This window comes from Hypanus sabinus, chromosome 5 (genome assembly GCF_030144855.1).
Source record: "Hypanus sabinus isolate sHypSab1 chromosome 5, sHypSab1.hap1, whole genome shotgun sequence".
Taxonomy (NCBI): domain Eukaryota; kingdom Metazoa; phylum Chordata; class Chondrichthyes; order Myliobatiformes; family Dasyatidae; genus Hypanus; species Hypanus sabinus.
Window position 1 is genome coordinate 53,166,234 of NC_082710.1, and position 18,618 is coordinate 53,184,851.

Below are 18,618 nucleotides of genomic sequence, written 5' to 3' on the forward strand. Positions count from 1 at the left end.
TTCGAAGATTTGTATCAGTCACGTAAAACGTCCAAATGCAAGAGGAACTGATTCCACAACCTATAGACTCACTTTCAAGGACCCTACATCTCATGTTCTCAGTAATATTTACTTTATAATTTCTTTTCTAATTGCACAGTTTGTCTTTTGCACATAGGTAGTTTGTCATTCTTTGTCAATTGCTGATGTGATACAAGGATTCTCTGTGAGTCTTTTATTGATTCCATTCTATTTCTTCTGCTTTGAATGCCTGCAAGAAAATAAATCTCAAGGTAGTGTATAGTGCTGTATATACTTTGATAATAAATTTACTTTGAACTTCAAAATGACTTAGGAGTAAGCATTTGAGTTAGTGTTCATATTTTTTAGTGGATCTGGAATTATTGAGACATTGGGAAAAATCTAAAATATTAAACTTGGAGAGAATTATTATCACCACCCTAAGTGATGTTTCAGTTTCTGCCATGACCTTTTAACAGCATGATGGCAATTATTTTGTGAGTATTGTACCTGCATTTCCTGCCATTTGATCTTGTATTTTTAAAAAATAAATCACGAGGCAAGATGTAGAAACAGTAACTTTTTTTGTTACATTTGATTTTCAGATTGATTAAAATTAGTTTTTAAAAAATAGCTGGGCTGTTTTGAGGATTCCTCTTTTTAAATCTCTATATGTAAACCAACTTTAGATGCTGCCAAGAACACTAGACTGTCACATTTCCTCCCCTGCTATACGTCTAGCCTCTAATGCTAAGAATTCCATTACCAAAATTAGGCTATTCAGCCCATTGAATCTGCTCCACCATTTCATCATGACAGATTTATTATTCCTCTCAACCCTATTCTCCTGCCTTCTCCCTGAAAATTTTGCCTGCTTTAAATATAGCCAATGACTTGGCCTCCACAGCTGTCTGTGGCGATGAATTCCACAGATTTACCAGCTGCTGGCTAAAGAAATTCCTTCTTATCTCTGTTCTAAAGAGACGTCTTTGTATTCCGAGACAGTGCCGCTGTTCTTAAACTCCCTCACAATAGGAAACATACCTTTCATGTCCATTCTATCTCAGCCTTTCAATATTTGCTGGGTTTCAATGACACCCCACCCCCCACCCCCCATTCTTCTAAACTCCAGCGACTGCAGGTCCAGAGCTAACAAATGCTTTTAACTCCTGGGATCATCCTTGCGAACCTTCTTTGTACCCTCTCCAAAGCCAGCAAACTCTTTCTTCGTTAAAGGGCCCAAAACTGAACTGTGCAGAAAATAGTCTACACCTTTATTCGTTCTATCAACATGCATGCCTGTACACTTTGCTGCACTGTATTTCATCTGCCACTCTTTTACATGTCCTCCTAATGTGTCTTAAGTGCTTCTGCAGACTCCCTGCTTCATCAACACCATTTCCTCTCCACCTTTTTTTCCACAAACTTGGCCACAAAGCTTTCAATTCCGTCACTGACGTTTCAGGTCCAAGATTACTGCAGGTTATTCATTCAGATACAAAAAGACCACTCTTCTATATGGTCTTCAGTCACTCTTTCCTGCTCCGGCATTCAGTAAGATTATGACCGATCTACCCTCAGTACCATTTGCCTGTTCTAACCCATAGTCTTTGATTCTTCACAGATTAGTGAATAAATTCTTCTGATCTCCTCCCTGAAAGACTTGCTTCTTGAGACCAGGACCCTAGGTTTCAAGGCAGCTCACTCAAATAAACATCCTTCCAATATCTCCCTTGTTTAAAACACATAAGGGTCTTGAACATTTTAATGAGATAATGTCTCATTTCTCCAAACTACATTGTAGGCAGAGTCTGCTTAATTGCTCCTCATGGACAATCCCTCCCACCTCAGAAATAATTTCCTATTGCACATCTGTTCTCCTCAGTGTAGGGAGACCTGCCCTCTGTGCAATATTCCAGGCATTATTTACCAGGCCTGGTTTTATTGCAGCAAGGTAGTTGCTCACGTATTGCAAAAAAGGGTAAGATGCAATTTCCTTTAAAATGGTTGATGGTACCTGTATGTTAACTGCCACAAGGGTACCCTTGCCTCTCTCAACACTGGGCTGTGATTCAAATACTGCTATCCATGTAGTTTGTGAGATTTATGGAAAGTTAGCAATTTACTCTCCTGACGGAGTTGAAGTGCACCAACTCCTTGATATCATGATGCTGAGAATCACAGCAGGGCATGGTTGGCTTGGATTTTTGCTCTCCTGTCAGCTCTCCTCAAAAGCCTTTTCATTCAGATCCACCTGGCCCAGCCCAGTCAAACCAGCAGTTATCCAATTACTGATTCAACTCTTGTCCAGCATTGTCCAGTCACAAGAAATGTGTTGCCATGTGAGTGGGAAGTATATGATAACAGCCAGCCAGGAATGTCTGCTCTTTGATGGAACCACAGCGTTCACTGAAAACTGAACACTAGGCTGCTGACTTGCCATGGGATCAGAAAGGCCAAGAAACTGACGATTTGGAAAAGGGATGGGAAGCTGTGAAATGCTTGGCCTATCCATTATGCCCACCAATTTAAGGTGGGATTCATGTTTTAACTTTCAAAAAATGGCTGGGAATTAAAAAATCACTAGGGTAAGAAAGATTTATTAGTCATAATTTATTTTGAGTCACAGTTCTGAATAGGCCCTTCCGGCCTTTTAAACGGCACCACCAGCAGCCCTCCTCAATCCCGATTTAACCCAAATTTAATCATGGGACAACATACAGTGACCAATTAACCTGCGCGAGAGTTCTTTACACTATGGCAGGAAACCAGAGAAAACCCACAGGGAGGACATACAGAGATGCCTTACAGAGGATGCTGGGATTGAACTCCAAACACCAACACTAGAGCTGCAATAGTGTCATGCAGACTACTGTGCTACAGTGGTATGCCAATGTAACATATCTGATTAAAGTACTAAAAGCACCATTCAATTTGCAACCATCATCTCCTACAATTTGAAACTAAACTTTTGCAGAAGTTTGAAGTGTATCTGGCTTTTTAAGACTCAGTGATTTTGAGGCTTATGGAATCCAACTATTATACTTACAGTTAAGAGATTAATGCCACTGCAGTATGTGGACTTTATAAAGAAAAGCACATTTGTACATATTCCCCTCCACCACCACCTTTCTCTGAATCAATGTAACGTTCTAGCAGAATATGCATTGGGTTTTTTAACATGTCACTTGAATGAACAGAAGCAGCTCTGTTTCAGTTCAAAAAGACAGTGTTCAACGGCAGGTGGGGGAGCTGGGGCATATTCCGAAAAGGCATTTCATTGGTGTCTGCCCAGCCTCTGCTACGGTGTGCTGTACTTGGCTGAATACTGGAATTTTCCCTTATAGGGCACAGCATGAGTAAGAGCAGGCAGGGCTTCAGATGACAGTTTTCAGCCTGGTTAGAGTGCTGAAAGTATTTTGAAGCTCTGATACAGAGATTACAAAAGAAGTGTGCTTCTTGGGGCTTGCAGGGAGAGGGGGCAAAAAAGCGTGAACGTAAACTTAACCAACGTTTCAGAAGCTGTATCTTGTTTCCTCACAGTTGCCTGTCTGCAGTTGTAAGTAATGGAATTCTCCTTTCCTGTTTGGCAGTATAGGCCAAACCATCACAGTTAATAAGTCTGAGCAGCAGCCATTCTTTTATGTTGTAACGTTCTTCAAAACAGCTTGATACTGTGCGATAATTAGCTTGACTGAATAACTTTTGTTCCAGAATTTCTTAGGATTGTTCTGTCTGTTGCTTGATTAGACAGTTCCTCACTTGCTGTGGAATTTCGGACCGTCAGAAACGGGTCTGACTGCATATTTTTAAGTGAGTGTGCTCAGAGCTGAGCACAACCTGATTGGGACTGTACTTAACCAGTAAGAAGCTGTTGCTTAAACACAAGGGGACTGAGCACACTTTTAAAACTTCAAGTTAGTAAAAAGTGATCTTTTCTCTCTTTTTAGTAGCAAATCTGGAGCAGAGAAGGGAAGACTGTTAGCAGCAATTTTTGTTTTAGTTGGAATTGTTCATGTATTTACTCGCGGTGTTTCTAACTCTAACCCTGCTGGAATTTTTTTAACCGTGTGGTTCACTGCAGTGAATTTGGTCACCTGGTTAAGGCATAACAGTTCAACTCAGAAGCTCTGGCTGCATCAAGTTCTATTTTAACAGAATGCCACAAATAAGTGCTAATTAAGGAATCTGCAGTGTTGGATTTTTATCAGCCAAAGCTGCCATTTTAATAAAGCTGCAAAGTCTCTGAGGTACTCTTCGTGATTGCATGCTAACTCTTTCTGTTCTGTGAGGCGTTGTGTTAACTGTTTTGATAAAGGTTGCTGAGTCGAAGTGACATATTTTTGCCGCTTTCTGTGCAAAATAGCTGTGTTGCATGTATAGACAATAAAAAATCTATAATGATATTTTTCATTTTCGTCTACAGGGAAACGAGGCGATTCTTTAAACGGAGAAGATGAGAAGGATCCGCAGTCTCAATATTCTGTGGAAACTCCTTATGGTTTTCAAATTGACCTGGATTTTCTAAAATATGTGGATGACATACAAAGAGGAAACACTATAAAGAAACTGAATATTCAAAGAAGGACCAAAGTGGGTAAAGGTCCTGCAAATCCTAGAAACATTGGAGATCAGGTCAGTGATTGGACATCAACAGAATCCCTGTCATCCTCCAACAGTGAAGACAACAAATTGTCACCATCACTTTTTATTGGTGCAAGAAGCCAGCATACCCCTCAAATAAAAAGTGGTGGAATTGAGACATCCCCAGCACTTCTAAGCGTTCAAGAAAAGAAACTTCTGCCTCCGCCTTCACCGAGGCCAGCGGCACATAATTTCCATGTTGAAAAAACTCTGATGGAAACCCGCAGAAGGTTGGAGCAAGAGAGACTGATCATGCAGTCTACCATTGGAGATACACGGCGCCCTAGGTTTGCAAGTTTTGGAGGCACAGGGTCGACCAACTCTTTGGTTTCATTTACGGGATCCGCAGGGTTAAGTCAAGCCTCGCCAAATTCCCAGCAGATTCAAAATGGCTTCCAGGCAAATGGGGAATACAATCCTTATTTTGCTTCGTCAATGGGCAGTTCCATTCGTCACAGCCCTTTGAGCTCGGGCATCACGACGCCTGTCACAAACGTCACCCCAATGCATCTGCAGCACATCAGGGAGCAAATGGTCATTGCATTGCGAAGACTCAAAGAGCTGGAGGAGCAAGTGAAAACGATTCCCATTCTACAGGTAAAAATTTCAGTGTTACAGGAAGAAAGGAGGCAATTAACAGCTCAGCTGAAGAGCCAAAAAACTGTGAATCAGAGCGCTGCCGGTGGGTTTCGAAAACGATCCTACAGCGCAGGAAACGCAGATCACTTTGAGCAGTTGCTGCAGACTAAGCAGGTTGGAGAGCTGCACATCGACTCAGAGGACGAAATGGAAAGCTTGGAACAGAGTTCTTTGAGGATGGAAGAGTTCAGGCAGCTGACAGCAGAGATGCAGGCACTTGAGAAAAAGATTCAGGACAGTGGCGATGAGAAACCGAGCACACAGCCGTCGGTGAAGGCAAAAGAGTACAGGTCGGTAGCTGTGGGAGCCGATGTGGACATGAATGGGTTTGTGGTTTATCATCGATCTGAAAGGTGTCTCAAGGACGTGGCAGTGAGGGCGGCTGTTGACCAGACCGATGCCAGTGTTGGTGTCAGTGAGACTCTTCTGGGTATCACCACGGAGGCTGACATGGAAATTGAACTGCAGCAGCAGACGATTGACGCACTGAAGGAGAAAATTTACAGGCTCGAGGTGCAGTTAAAAGAAGCCACTCATGAGGTGGAAATGAGTAAACTGAAGTTAGAGCTGCAGGTTGCTGGCTCGAGGAAAAGGACAGATAAGTATGTAATGGCACAGCCTCAGGCCGCGACTGTATCAGTACAAGCGACAGTGCAAATGAAAAACCAAATAGTAGGTGACTGCGTGAGCTATTGTGATGCTTGTGTGGGCACTCAGCAGCAAATGCACAACTCTGGAGTCAGCTGTAGGCCTGACTGTCAAGATGTCGCTGTGGGTCTGGATATACCAATGAACTGCTGGGTCGTGCACGAGAAGGTGGAATTGCAGGATATGGCCGTGGGTCACCGTGTTGTAATGTGCGATAAGGCGATGGATTGCGGGCTGAGAAGTTTCTGCGACGTAGCTGTAAATACAGAAGCAGCAGCGGAGGATCGAGACCTCACCGAGGAGAAAGTGAGGGAATTTAAATCAATAGGATCTGGTGATTGTTCAGTGGATGTTATAATTTGCCAACCGAAAGAGCTGATGAATTCCAGTACAAACACAGAACAAGTTAAGGCCGTTGATTCCGCAGTAATGGCAGTACCACAGACAGCAGACAAACAGACACATATAGATGTGAATAGATTGAACCAATTCACCAATACTGAGCTGGTAACACTCACAGACTCTACCACCAGTACCATTGTGAGCAATTGCAATAAGGAGACCAACACGACAGCCACTGAAACGCGATCTGTCGCGGTGGGAGACGGTAGAGTGAAGGATGTCAATGCAACTATTAAAACCCGCTCCATTGGTGTGGGCACGACATCCACTTGTGATGTTGACTTGGAGAAGTCGTCACCTGTAAAAACCAAAGATTTTGGAGTTGGTCAGTTAAGCATAAATGAAAACTTCCTCGTTGGTTTGAAAACTAGAAACATTGCTTGTGGCACGATCAATCAGCCACTGGTGCCTGCTAACACAAAGAGCATCGGTGTGGGTGATGAGTCTGTGTTTGCTGCAAAGTACCAAGAGATGGAGCACAATCCTGGGGCAGAATCCACATTGAACCACTATGTTGAGCGTGTACAGAATTTGCTGCAAGAGCAGCAGATGCTCCTTGCTGAAAATTATACTGAGCTAGCTGATGCCTTTGGACAGCCTCATTCTCAGATTGGGTCCCTGAACTCCCAGCTTCTCAATACACTGACTACTTTAAATTCAGTCATGAAGTATGGGAGCAATGAGGAAATAAGAGGCACTGTTCACGTCAGCCCTTGTACAGACTCTGCCGGCGCGACTGCAGGTTAGTTACAAGTTGGAAGTATTTGTGACAATCTATCATTGGAACTAGGAGAAATGCTTTGTTGGTTTCACTGCTCCAGCTAATTTTAAATATTTAGGTTTAACTCAAACCTGTTGCCATTCAGTTCAGTTCAAAAAATTTAATAATTGTTTGGTGCTCAGTAGAATTCTCCGCAACACCATTTTTTTTCTGTTCAAATATGAAATAACTTCTAATGTAACGGTACTGACTATGCCCTAAAGCCTTTTGACAAAATATGATTTTTATTTGTCCTGAATTGTGTTGTCTTTGCATAATAACAAAAGTAATATGTTTTTTGAGCCTGATTCTTCATTCAGTACAGTCATGGCCAATCCAATATCAATACTGTTCTGTGTATCCCTTCATTGACAGGAATCTATCTGCTACAAACTTAAAGTGCATTTTACCACCACCATCTTCTGTGTTAGAGAATTTCACAAGTTCACCATCCTCTTAGTGAAGGAGTTCTTCCTCATCTCAGTCCTAAGTGTCTTCCTCCAAATTCCGGGAGTGTGGTATTTTGTTGTAAATCTCTCCAACCACCAGCTCACTATCCTCCTTTCCCAGCCAACACATCCTTGTCTGTCTAGCCCCATCAGGATTTTGCTTTTCAGTTTGGTCCTGTCTCTTCAGAGCCCTACTAGAGATGTGTTCTGTTGACCAAATGTTTCCCTATGACACAGTCCATCCATCTATGAGTCAGTCTGTTAAACCTCACTGCACTCCCTCAATGACATTTGTGGTCTCAAGATCCTGTGTAATTGTAGCAAGATATCCAGGCTCCTGCACACACAGTTCCTGCTATGAAGCCAGCATTTCATTTGCCATTTTAATTGTTTGCTGCACCATTGCGCATGCTTTCCTTGTCTGGTTACTCTTTACATCAATATTTCCTAATTTATCATTATCTGCCTTTACATTTTACTTCTCAACATTTTTCCACATTAGATTGCATGTGCCATGTTTTATGCATCAGCTTTGAGCCTCTGTGCCCCTCTTTACTACAAGTAATGTCACCCAGTTTTGTTGGGGGCAAATTTGGGAAAAGATTTACTCAGTTCCATCATTCAACTCACTTACTGCTGAGGCAATGACTCCTGCAGTATCTCACTAGCCACTGCATCCCTAAGAGAGTCCTACTTGCTCTTTCTCTTTCCTGTCTGTTGATTAATTTTTAATCCATGCATGTCTACTGTCTTCCATTGCAGCTACTTTGCTTGTGTGCATTAACCTCTTAAATGCAAATATATGTATCACCGACCTTCTGAAAACCCAAATATTCATTTGTTCTTATCTGTTACATGCTCAGAAAAACCTTGGATTTATTGAACACAATTTCCCTTTTATAGATCTATGTTGGTTTTTGTTTAATCCCATTACAAATATCTAAGCCTGATATCACATTTCTTGATGTACTTTAGTGTTCCCTTTATTGTTGTTTTGCTAGCCAGTCTCCAGTTCCCTCCTTTCACTCTTCTTTGTTTGAATAGTGGGGTTTCATCTGCAACCAGTTTGAATGAAATGTTTTGATGTGTCTTCATAAGACACAAATGCTCCTTCCATTAAGTTGGATGTTTTCTTCTCTTGAAATTCAAAGCAAATTTGCAGATGCTGGGAATATGAAATAAAAAAAAATAGAACACGCCAGCAGCCCTCAGTCAGGCAGCATTTTTGTGGAAAAAGAAACCTTTGAAATCTAGAGGTACCTAAATCAGATCTTGCATTGACTATTCATTATATGCAACCAAGCAGATCGTGGACCAGAGAAGCATTTTGTTTTAAAACATTTTGTTCTTGCCTTCCACCAAAAATAAAGTGATTATCAGTCCCGTTTGCAAAAGAAAAAATACATTGCTAATATGCAGCCAATGCAAATTAAATAAAGGGATTTGTCTTTAAAAGAAAATGGTTTAGTTTATCCAAAGACACTTTACAGTGAACCGAAGGATGCCAGCTGGCTCAGTGGTAATAGTTCTTCATTTTCAGAGCTGGCGAAGGGATTTGGATGACAATGTGTCTGAAGTCTTTTCCCTTTGTTTCTCTAGGCCAACCTAAATTGAGGCATTCAGTGGATAGAATTATTTTCCTACTTTAGTATTTGAAATAGAGAATCAAACACTGAGTGTGATTAATTTCCACGCTGTTAATGCCATTTAAGTGATTTAGTAATCATGCTTTTTATCATTTAAACATGGTCTGGTTTAAATTGGATTTTTCTCATTTCAATGTGTATTCCATTTTGGAAATCTACCACTTTTTAATTTTAATTTATCAAGTCACTAAGCCATCTTAATCAAGTACTTGTAAAGCCCAGTCGAGTGTTTAATTGCCTCAGTATAGTGCCCATATTGTGTAGGTTTATGCTAACTTTGCACTCTTTGAGAAGATGCATTACAGGATTCGACCGGGTAAATATATTCTGTGACTTGAAGGAATGTCCCAGTGCTTAGCAAATTCTTAGCTGACTACATCACATGACAATTGAAGGCTCACAGTTGGTCATTACAATAAAATGACATAAATAAAGCTTCGGGAAAATAATCCTTCAATCGATTTACCAGATTTTGTTTCAGATTAGATTCAAAGCTGAAGTAGCTCGGTGAATCAAATGATTTTTTTTGCCACTTTTAATGGCTAATTTTGCACAATTCAGTTCTCAGCATGATGTTGAGTGGCTGAAGTGAATTAGGGGTTGGGAGTTTTGGGGCAGGGTGCAGCCCTCGTAGGGATTAGGTGGGTCACCTGTGGTTCTAATCATCTGTAGCATGCAGTGATCAACATGACTGGTTTCATCGTAGTCCTCAGTATGCTTTCCATATATTTAAAAAAAACTTTTCAATGTTTCCATGTTGGGATTGTATTTTTAGTTAGTGGCATAGACTAACACACTACAGGATGAGGCCGCATATTTCTTCACAGTTTGGAAGAGCCATTCAATGAGTCATATTCCCTAACTTTCTCAACAGCACCGGAAGTTTCCCATTTCATGCAATTTCTTTTTGGTAATTGATGAATCTGTTTCCACCACCATTTGGAAAATTATTGTTAATAAGCATTAATTTACCTGCATGTAGCCAATATTCTTTGCTAAATATCTTAAATCTGTGCTCTGGTGACCAGCCATTCTGCCCTGGGAAAAGGGACTTCCTATTTACACAATCAAAATTCTTCATGATATTGAACACCATCAAATCTCCACTGAACTTGCTGTACTTTGTAAGCAAACACAGTTCTTCTCTCCCCACATCACTAACAACCATGGAGCTGTCAGTTCCTAGAAATAACTGAGAAAATCTCTTCTGTATCCTGCCAAAGAAGGTCATCATGTTTCTCATTTGTAAATGGACAGCAAGTACAGTATACATAACAATTGTTGTCAATATGATGCCCCACTGTTGAAGCACACACCACGCGTCTGCTGATTAGCAACGGTGCAAATTGTTCACGTGCTTTGAATACTGATGTACGGTTTCGGAAGTCCAGCTTGAACTGATTGTTCTATATTCTGCCCTTCACCTCTCTGATCTCCCTCTTGCTTCTGTCTTTGTATTTCTCTTATCTTGGCAGCTAAGGTATTGGAAGATGAGCATTGATCATGGAAGTCTATAACCATGGAAACAGACCCTCATGGTTCACCTTACCCATGCTCACCCTGAAAACCTTACCTGTTTTAAGCTTCTATACCTTTTCATCTACATAACTTTCCAAATTCCTTTAAAAAGTAGTAATTGTATCTGCCTCCACCAATTCCTCTGACCGCTCATTCCAAATACCCTTTTTGTGGAAATCTTGCCCCTCAGATCTTGAAAGACCCCTTTCCTCCTTTGCTGTAAATCTTTAGCCTCCAGCTGTAGACCTCTGTGCCCTGGGAAACAGATTTTGACTCTTACAATCTTGTGAACCACTTTGAGGTTGCCACGAGCTCTGCTATGTTGCATTGAGGGTAAACCCAGTACCTGTCTTGATGACAACCATTCTCTATTCCAGACAATATCCTGGTGAATCTCTTCTTGCCATCCCATCTTTCCAGTGGTTTCATGATCAGAACTGTAGACAATAGGCAGTCATTATAACTAACAAGCAAAGGTAAATGATTTACAGAGCCCTGACAAAGTATTCAGCCCCAAGATTTTATTCAAATAAATGAGTATTACAACTAGGAATTTTGGTCAATTTAACTGAGAATTTTTTTTGTGAATAACATGCTCAATTTTTTCACAGTATAGCCCCAATCAAAAACCACAGGGAAAATTGTAAAGCATGAAAAATTAAAAATTCAAAAACTGAAATTCAAAAATTTTCATCCCCCTTTGTTCAGTATTTAGTTGAACCACCTCTGACAGCTATGACAACCAATAGTATTTTTGGATAAGTCTCTATTAGCTTTGCACAACATGATGGAGCAAGATTTGCCCACTCATCCTTACAAAATTGCTCAATCTGTGCCAGTTTAGTTGGGGAGCTGTGCTGGACAGCACACTTGAGGTTTTGCAGGAGATTTTCAATCACGGCTCTGACTGGGCCACTCAATGACATCAATTTTCTTTGTCTGAAGCCACTCCGTGGTTGCTTGGGTCGTTGTCCTGCTGAATGATGAACTTCCTTTCCAGTTTAAGCTTTCTGGCAGAAGCTACAGATTTTTATCCAGGATCTCTGTTTTTATCCAATCCCTGCTGCTGAAAAGCAACCCTAAAGCATGATGCTACCTCCACCATACTTTACAGTAGGGATGGTTTACCTGGCTGATGTGCAGTATTAGATTTATGCCAAATGTACCATTAAAGAAAAATACATCCTTGCCCATAAAGTGCCACATAGAAGACACTAAAGATGTGAATAAAGGTCTTGTGGAAAGACAAGAATAAAGTGGAACTTCTTGGCCTCAACACTGAGTGATATGTGTGGCATAAATCTAATAAGCATTGAATACTTTTGATCTGCCGTCATTTCAGTTTTTGAACTTTTAGTTTTCCATGCTTTACAAATTTCCCTGCTTTTTTTTGGGGGGGGGGGTGCTTTGCTCTCTGCGGGGGGGATGGGGAAGAAAAGAGCACGTGATTCACAAAATTGTTACTCAAATTGATCAAAGTTCCTGGTTGTAATTCTCATTTACAAAGGGTTGGGGGCTGAATATTTTTTCAAGGCACTGTATAAAAAAGCATAAGTTAGACAATTAATTACAGTTGCTTTCTCTACCTGGTTTGTCAAACAAAGCATTCTATCAACAGAAAATAATTTATAATTTACTACAACTCATAGCAGATCCAACCAGCATTACATGTTATATCCTTGAATTTCCTGTCTTTGCCACTCGTGCATTCTTCTATGCACTGCCTGAACTGCCATTCCATTTTCTTACCCCACCCACTGAGCCCCTGTCCTCCCTCTAAGTTGAAATCTAGGCAGGCAACAAAATCAACCTGGCAACAGATGAGAACCTTGTTATATGCTAGGCTTCATGTATGCATCTAGCATCTGATCCACGTGTACAGCTCGTACAGAGGGAATGGTGGGAAAATATTTGAGCTCACCATTGTATGTAGCTGGGCTTGTCTTTTAATATCAGTGATTGCTCCTTCTGTTGGCAGTCCACCTGTGAATGTTTTCCACTGTTAGAGATTATTTCGCCAACTAGGGTCTTTTTGAGGAAACTTATGATGACCAGGGCACTACTGAAAGTCATCTGGTTGCGATACCGGAAGATCAAAGATGTATAACTGAAAGGCCAAATATTCTTACAGTAGAGTATCTACACCTGTCAGAATACTCCATCTGGGGCCTATTGATTGATGTTGAGTCAATTGATGTCCCATTGAGTAACAGCGACATTGAACACGGAATCAGGCCTAAAGCCCACCATGTCTCTTTTGACCAAGTAAAGTGCCTATAAAAAGTATTTACCTCTTCCCCCTTGAAGCTTTTCATGAATTATTGTTTTACAACATTGAATCGCAATTTAGCTTTTTATCACACTGATCAATAGAAAAAGACTCATTTTGTGTCCAAGTGAAAATAGATCTCTCCAAATTGATCTAAATCAAATACAAATATAAAACATAAGTATTCACCCTCATGAAGTCAGTATTTAGTAGATGCACTTTTAGCAGCTGATAGGTCTCTATCAGATTTGCACATTTGGACACTTCATAGTTTCCCCATTCTTCTTTACAAAACTGCTCAAACTCTGCCGGATTGCATGGGGATCGTGAGTGAACTTCCCTTTTCAAATCAAGCCACAAATTCTCAATTGGATTGAGGTGTGGACTCTGATTTGGCCACTCCAGGACATCAACTTTGTTTGTAAAGCATTCCTGTATAGCTTTGGCTTTCTGCTTGGGCTTATTTTCTTGCTGGAAAACAAATCGCAGAAAACAAATTCCAAGTCACACTTCTCTTGCACTCTGAATCAGGTTTTCCTCCAGGATCTCCCTGTATTCTGCTGCATTCATTTTACCCTTTACCTTCACAAGCCTTCCAGGGCCTGCTGCAGTGAAGCATCCCCACAGCATGATGCAGTCACCACCACACTTCACAGTAGGGATGGTGTGTTTTTGATGATGTGCAGTGCTAAACCACAGACCACAGAAACTTCCAGCTGACTTCAGAGTCTGGCAAACTCTCACCGAGATTTCATGTGAGTTTTTTTTCAACAGTGGCTCCTCTTTGCCACTCTCCCATAGAGCCGCGACTGGGGAAGCAGTTGTATGCACAGTCTCTCCCGTCTCAGCCACTGAAGCTTATAACTCCTCCAGAGTTGTCATAGGTCTCTTGGTGGTCTCTATACCCTACTTGCACAGTCACTCAGTTTTTGAGGATGGCCTGCTCTAGGCACATTTACAGCTGTGCCAAATTATTTCCATTTCATGATGATTGACTTAACTGTACTCCAAAGGATATTCAGTGACTTGGAAATTTTCTTGTATCCATCTCCTGACTTGTGCTTTTTAATAAGCTTTTCGCAGAGTTGTTTGGAGTGTTCCATGATGTAGTTTTTGCCAGGATACTGACTCGCCAACAGTAGGACTTCCAGATACAGGTGTATTTTTACTACAATCACCTTGACTGCACACAGGTGATCTCCATTTAACTAATTACCTGACTTTTAAAAACAATTGGCTGCACCAGTGATGATTTGGTGTGTCATATTAAAGGTGGTGAGTACTTGTGCAGTCAATTATTTTGTGTTTTCTATTTGTAACTAATTTAGATCACTTTGTTGAGATCTGTTTTCACCTTGACACAAAATAATCTTTTTCTGTTGATCAGTATTTAAAAAAGCCACTGTGATTCAATGCAAAATAGTTAAGCATGAAAACTTCCGGGGTGGTGGTGTGGGTGAATACTTTTTGCTTTACCTATCCATGCTAATCCGTTTACCAACACTTGGTCCTTGGTCCTTTCTACCTTGGCGATTCAAGTGTTCATGCAGATACTTGTTAAATGTGGGAGTACCTGTCTACTTTCTGAGACTGCAACCACTCTTATGAAGGTTCGACATCCATTCGTGCTGAAGCCTGTGGATCATATTTAAAGAGAAAGTACATATGTACTTTCACATCTTGACATTTTTCACACTAGCGCCATCCCACCTCATTCAACATTATAAAATGTGTCACTTAACACTGCCCTGTTGTGGCTGTGATCAAAGTTCCCAGAGTGACACCAAAACTGATGGTTATAGAAGTCTTTATGCATCACAACAAGCTGGCATTCATATAGACACTCTTGTTGGAGTCTCACAAACCCAAAAGTATGTCACATTTTTATACCCTAAGAGCAGGTGATTCAATACAATTTCAATAGTTACGATTTCCTTGTTTACTTCAATACTTTAGATTGACAAATGATTCCTTTGAGTTACATATTTACAGTGGAAGCTTATTGTAATTGATAGACACCTTTGAAGGTTCAAATGACTTTGCTGGAATAAACTATAAGTAATACAAATGCCCAACTATTAAGAGTTAAGTCATGATATCAGTCCGATCTGCAAGCTTCCTTGAACTTGTTTACAATGGTGCAAATTACTTAAAACCCATTACTCAAACCCTGGATTAATGCATGTCAATGAACACAACCCCATCATCTTAGCATTTGGCTGATACAAATGCACTTGTCCTATAATCACCATTTTGCAAACCATATATCTTACAGTATTGTTCATTTGCAGAGTTGCTGCTCTTAAGTTCAATTTACTGCTTGCATTTTATAACTTGCATTGAGAGCTGAGGACTGGTTCTTGCTTGAATTAATATCTGCTATATTCACATAACTCCAGAATATTCCCTAACATGCCGTCCTCTTGGTCCCTGAACAGAAATCTGTCCAGAAAGGCCAAATGTTGAGGGTCTAATTAAGTTGGGCAGCAAAAGTGCCCTTCACTTTGGATCCTTTACCCAATTAATAATCTATGATGTCCCTATGTACCAACATCTGACAATGTCTGTCATACCTAATTAGCTTCCTACAAGACTAAGCAAGGACAGCAATGAAACATTCAAGAAATTTGATCACATTCTCTTCTTGGGCATATTTGTCTTCCCAATTTCAATCAATCTTTAAAATCCAGCTTTGTCATTCATGTGCTTGTTGACTCCTTCCTTGCTGGCCCATTGTAGCTTGATCATATCCTTATCATTACCCCTTCAATCTCTGATAACTATAACTGTCAGATCTATCTGTGTGCAGGGGCACCAGCAGGGTAATTTACTTCAGCTTCAAAGGCAACAGTTGACACTCTATGCCAAGACACAAGATTGTCAGAATAATCTGACAAGCCTCTCAGTTCTTTTTGGTTGATCTACAGAAGCGTTTGGTGTGGTCCTTATTTGAATGGCTCAAGGACCTCACTGGGCACCAGGAAGTCCATCCGAATGTTTTCCCAGGAGCTGCTAGCCTGTGTCTGGTTTGCTAGCTGCACCTTTATTCACCACCAGGGTTATATTGGGCACAGATGATGCATGTCTAACAAAATTTAGCAACATCCTTGCCCATCCCTGGCCAGTACCAAGATTGCTGGAGGGTCATGAACATATTGTGTCCATTCAGCCCATCATGTCTGCTCCACCATTCCAGCATGGTTGATACTGGATCCCACTCAATCCCATACACCTGCTTCTCGCCATAACCTTTGATTCCCTTGACCAGTCAGGAAACTATCAATTTCCATTTTAAATATACCCACGATCTTAGCCTTCACAGCTGTCTGTTGCAGAGCATTCCATGGATGGCAACAAAAATTCCTCCTCAGCTCTGTTCTAAAGGTTTGTCCCTCAATTGTGAGGCTGTATGCTCTAGTTTTGGATACCCCCACCATAGGAAACATCCTCTTCACATCCACCTTATCCAGTCCTTTCAACATTTGGTAGGTTACATTGCAATTCCCCCTGCATTCTTCTAAATTCCAGTGAGTACCAACCCAAATCTGCCAAATGCTCCTCATACATTAACCCCTTCATTCCTGGAATCATCCTCGTGAATCTCCTTTGGACTCACTTCAATGACAACACATCCTTTCTGAAATATTGGGCCAAAAACTATTGACAATACTCCAAGTGCGACCTGACTAGTGTCTTATAAAACTTCAGCGTTATCCCCTTGCTTTCACATTCTATTCCCCTTGAAATGAATGTCAACATTACATTTACCACCTTTACTACAGACTCAACCTGTAAATTAATCTTCTGGGAGTCTTGCACGAGGACTCCTTAGCTCCTATACACATCTGATGTTTGAATTTTCTCCCCATTTAGATAATAATCTGCACTAACGCACCTTTTACCCAAATGCATTATCATATATTTCCCAACACTATATTCCATCTGCTACTTTTTTGTCCATTTGTCCAAATTGTTTAAGTCCTTCTGCAATCACATTGCTTCCTCAGCACTACCTACACCTCCACCTATCTTCATATCATCTGCAAACTTTGCACAAAGCCATCAATTCCATTATCTAACTCATTGACAAACAATGTGAAAATCAGCCCACCCCTGTGCTTAACAGTTGGAGAGGTGTTCCTTTCATGAAATTCTGCACTCTTTTTTTCTCCAAACATAGCTTTGCTCATTACGGCCAAAATTCAGTGTCAGAGGTTTGCAAAGGAACATCTAAACAAACCTGATGCATTTTGGAAGCAAGTCCTGTGGACTGATGAAGTTAAAATAGAACTTCTTGGCCGCAATGAGCAAAGGTATGTTTGGAGAAAAAGGGTGCAGAATTTCATGAAAAGAACACCTCTCCAACTGTTAAGCACAGGGGTAGATTGATCTTGCTTTGGGCTTGTGTTGCAGTCAATGGCACGGGGAACATTTCACTGGAAGAGGGAAGAATTAATTCAATTAAATACCAGAAAATTCTGAAAGCAAACATCACACCGTCTGTAAAAAAAAAAGCTGAAGATGAAAGAGGATGGATTCCACAACAGGATAATAATCCCAAACACACCTCAAAATCCACAATGGACTACTTCAAGAGGCGCAGGCTGAAGGCATGACCCTCACAGTTCCCTGACCTAAACATCATTGAACACCTGTGGATAGACCTCAAAAGAACAGTGCATGCAAGATGGCCCAAGGATCTCTCAGAACTAGAAGCCTTTTGCAAGGAAGAATGGGTGAAAATCCCCCAAATAAGAATTGAAAGACAGCTGGCTACAGAAAGCATTTACAAACTGCGATAGTTGCCAAAGGGGGTGTTGCTAAGTACTGACCATGCAGAGTGTTCAAACTTTTGCTTTGGGCCCTTTTCTTTTTTTGTTATTTTGAAACTGTAAAAGACAGAACTAAAAAAGTAATCTTGCTTAAAGTATTAAAGAAATGTGTCATCTTTAATTTTATGCCTTTTGGAAATCAGGTCATTGATGAGCTTAGTAACAGAAATTTTGACTGGGGCGCCCAAACCTTCACATGCCCCTGTATATGTTCACTCTCCTCCCCCTGTTGCAGCTTCTACTAAAGTCACTAGTTTAGCCACCTGAGATGAGCATCCATTGGATAGTGCTCCTGCAGCTAATTTCTCTGCTGTCCCTGTCACTGTGGTGCATCTAGTCTGTGACTTCCCATCTAAGTACCTCCAGAACCCATCTATAAAACTCTCCTCTGCTTCTCCTTCCAGTGGAATTTACTTTTACACCAGATTCTTCCTCCAGGTTTTCCTGTTATTACTCATGTTTCGCCCTCTGTAGGATGGCACTTAAGGGGTTCACCCCTGTTTCTGTCTCTATCTCTATCTCATTACTGATTTGTCTTTGGGGGTGAGAGTTGCCTCCCAAGCTGTCCTCTGATTGCTCTCAGCCTCAATGTATTCAGGAGCTCCGCAGTGGTGTGTGGAGTGTGTAATATGAGCTGCCCCACGATTACTACAGGCTCACAAACCCGCACAGCTCAGGCTACACGGTCCAAGGCTACAACACACCGGGGAAGTCTGGTGGAAACAGGAGTCTGTTTTGCTGAATAGTATGCCGCTGGTCTTTTTGTGTCCCCGTGATCCTGTGCTACTTCTGCATTGTAGTACTGTCCCTC

The 18,618-nt window shown here is 41.0% G+C and overlaps 1 protein-coding gene across 3 annotated transcripts in view; it reads left to right on the top strand.

Moving 5' to 3' along the window:
* The window catches only part of kank1a (KN motif and ankyrin repeat domains 1a), a 279,556-nt gene that overhangs the window by 232,374 nt on the left and 28,564 nt on the right, over positions 1–18,618 (top strand). For all 3 annotated transcript variants that reach the window (XM_059969953.1, XM_059969955.1, XM_059969956.1), the window contains exon 3: positions 4,427–7,075. In XM_059969953.1, the coding sequence (XP_059825936.1) occupies positions 4,427–7,075 (2,649 nt within the window). The remainder of the gene's footprint in view (positions 1–4,426; positions 7,076–18,618) is intronic.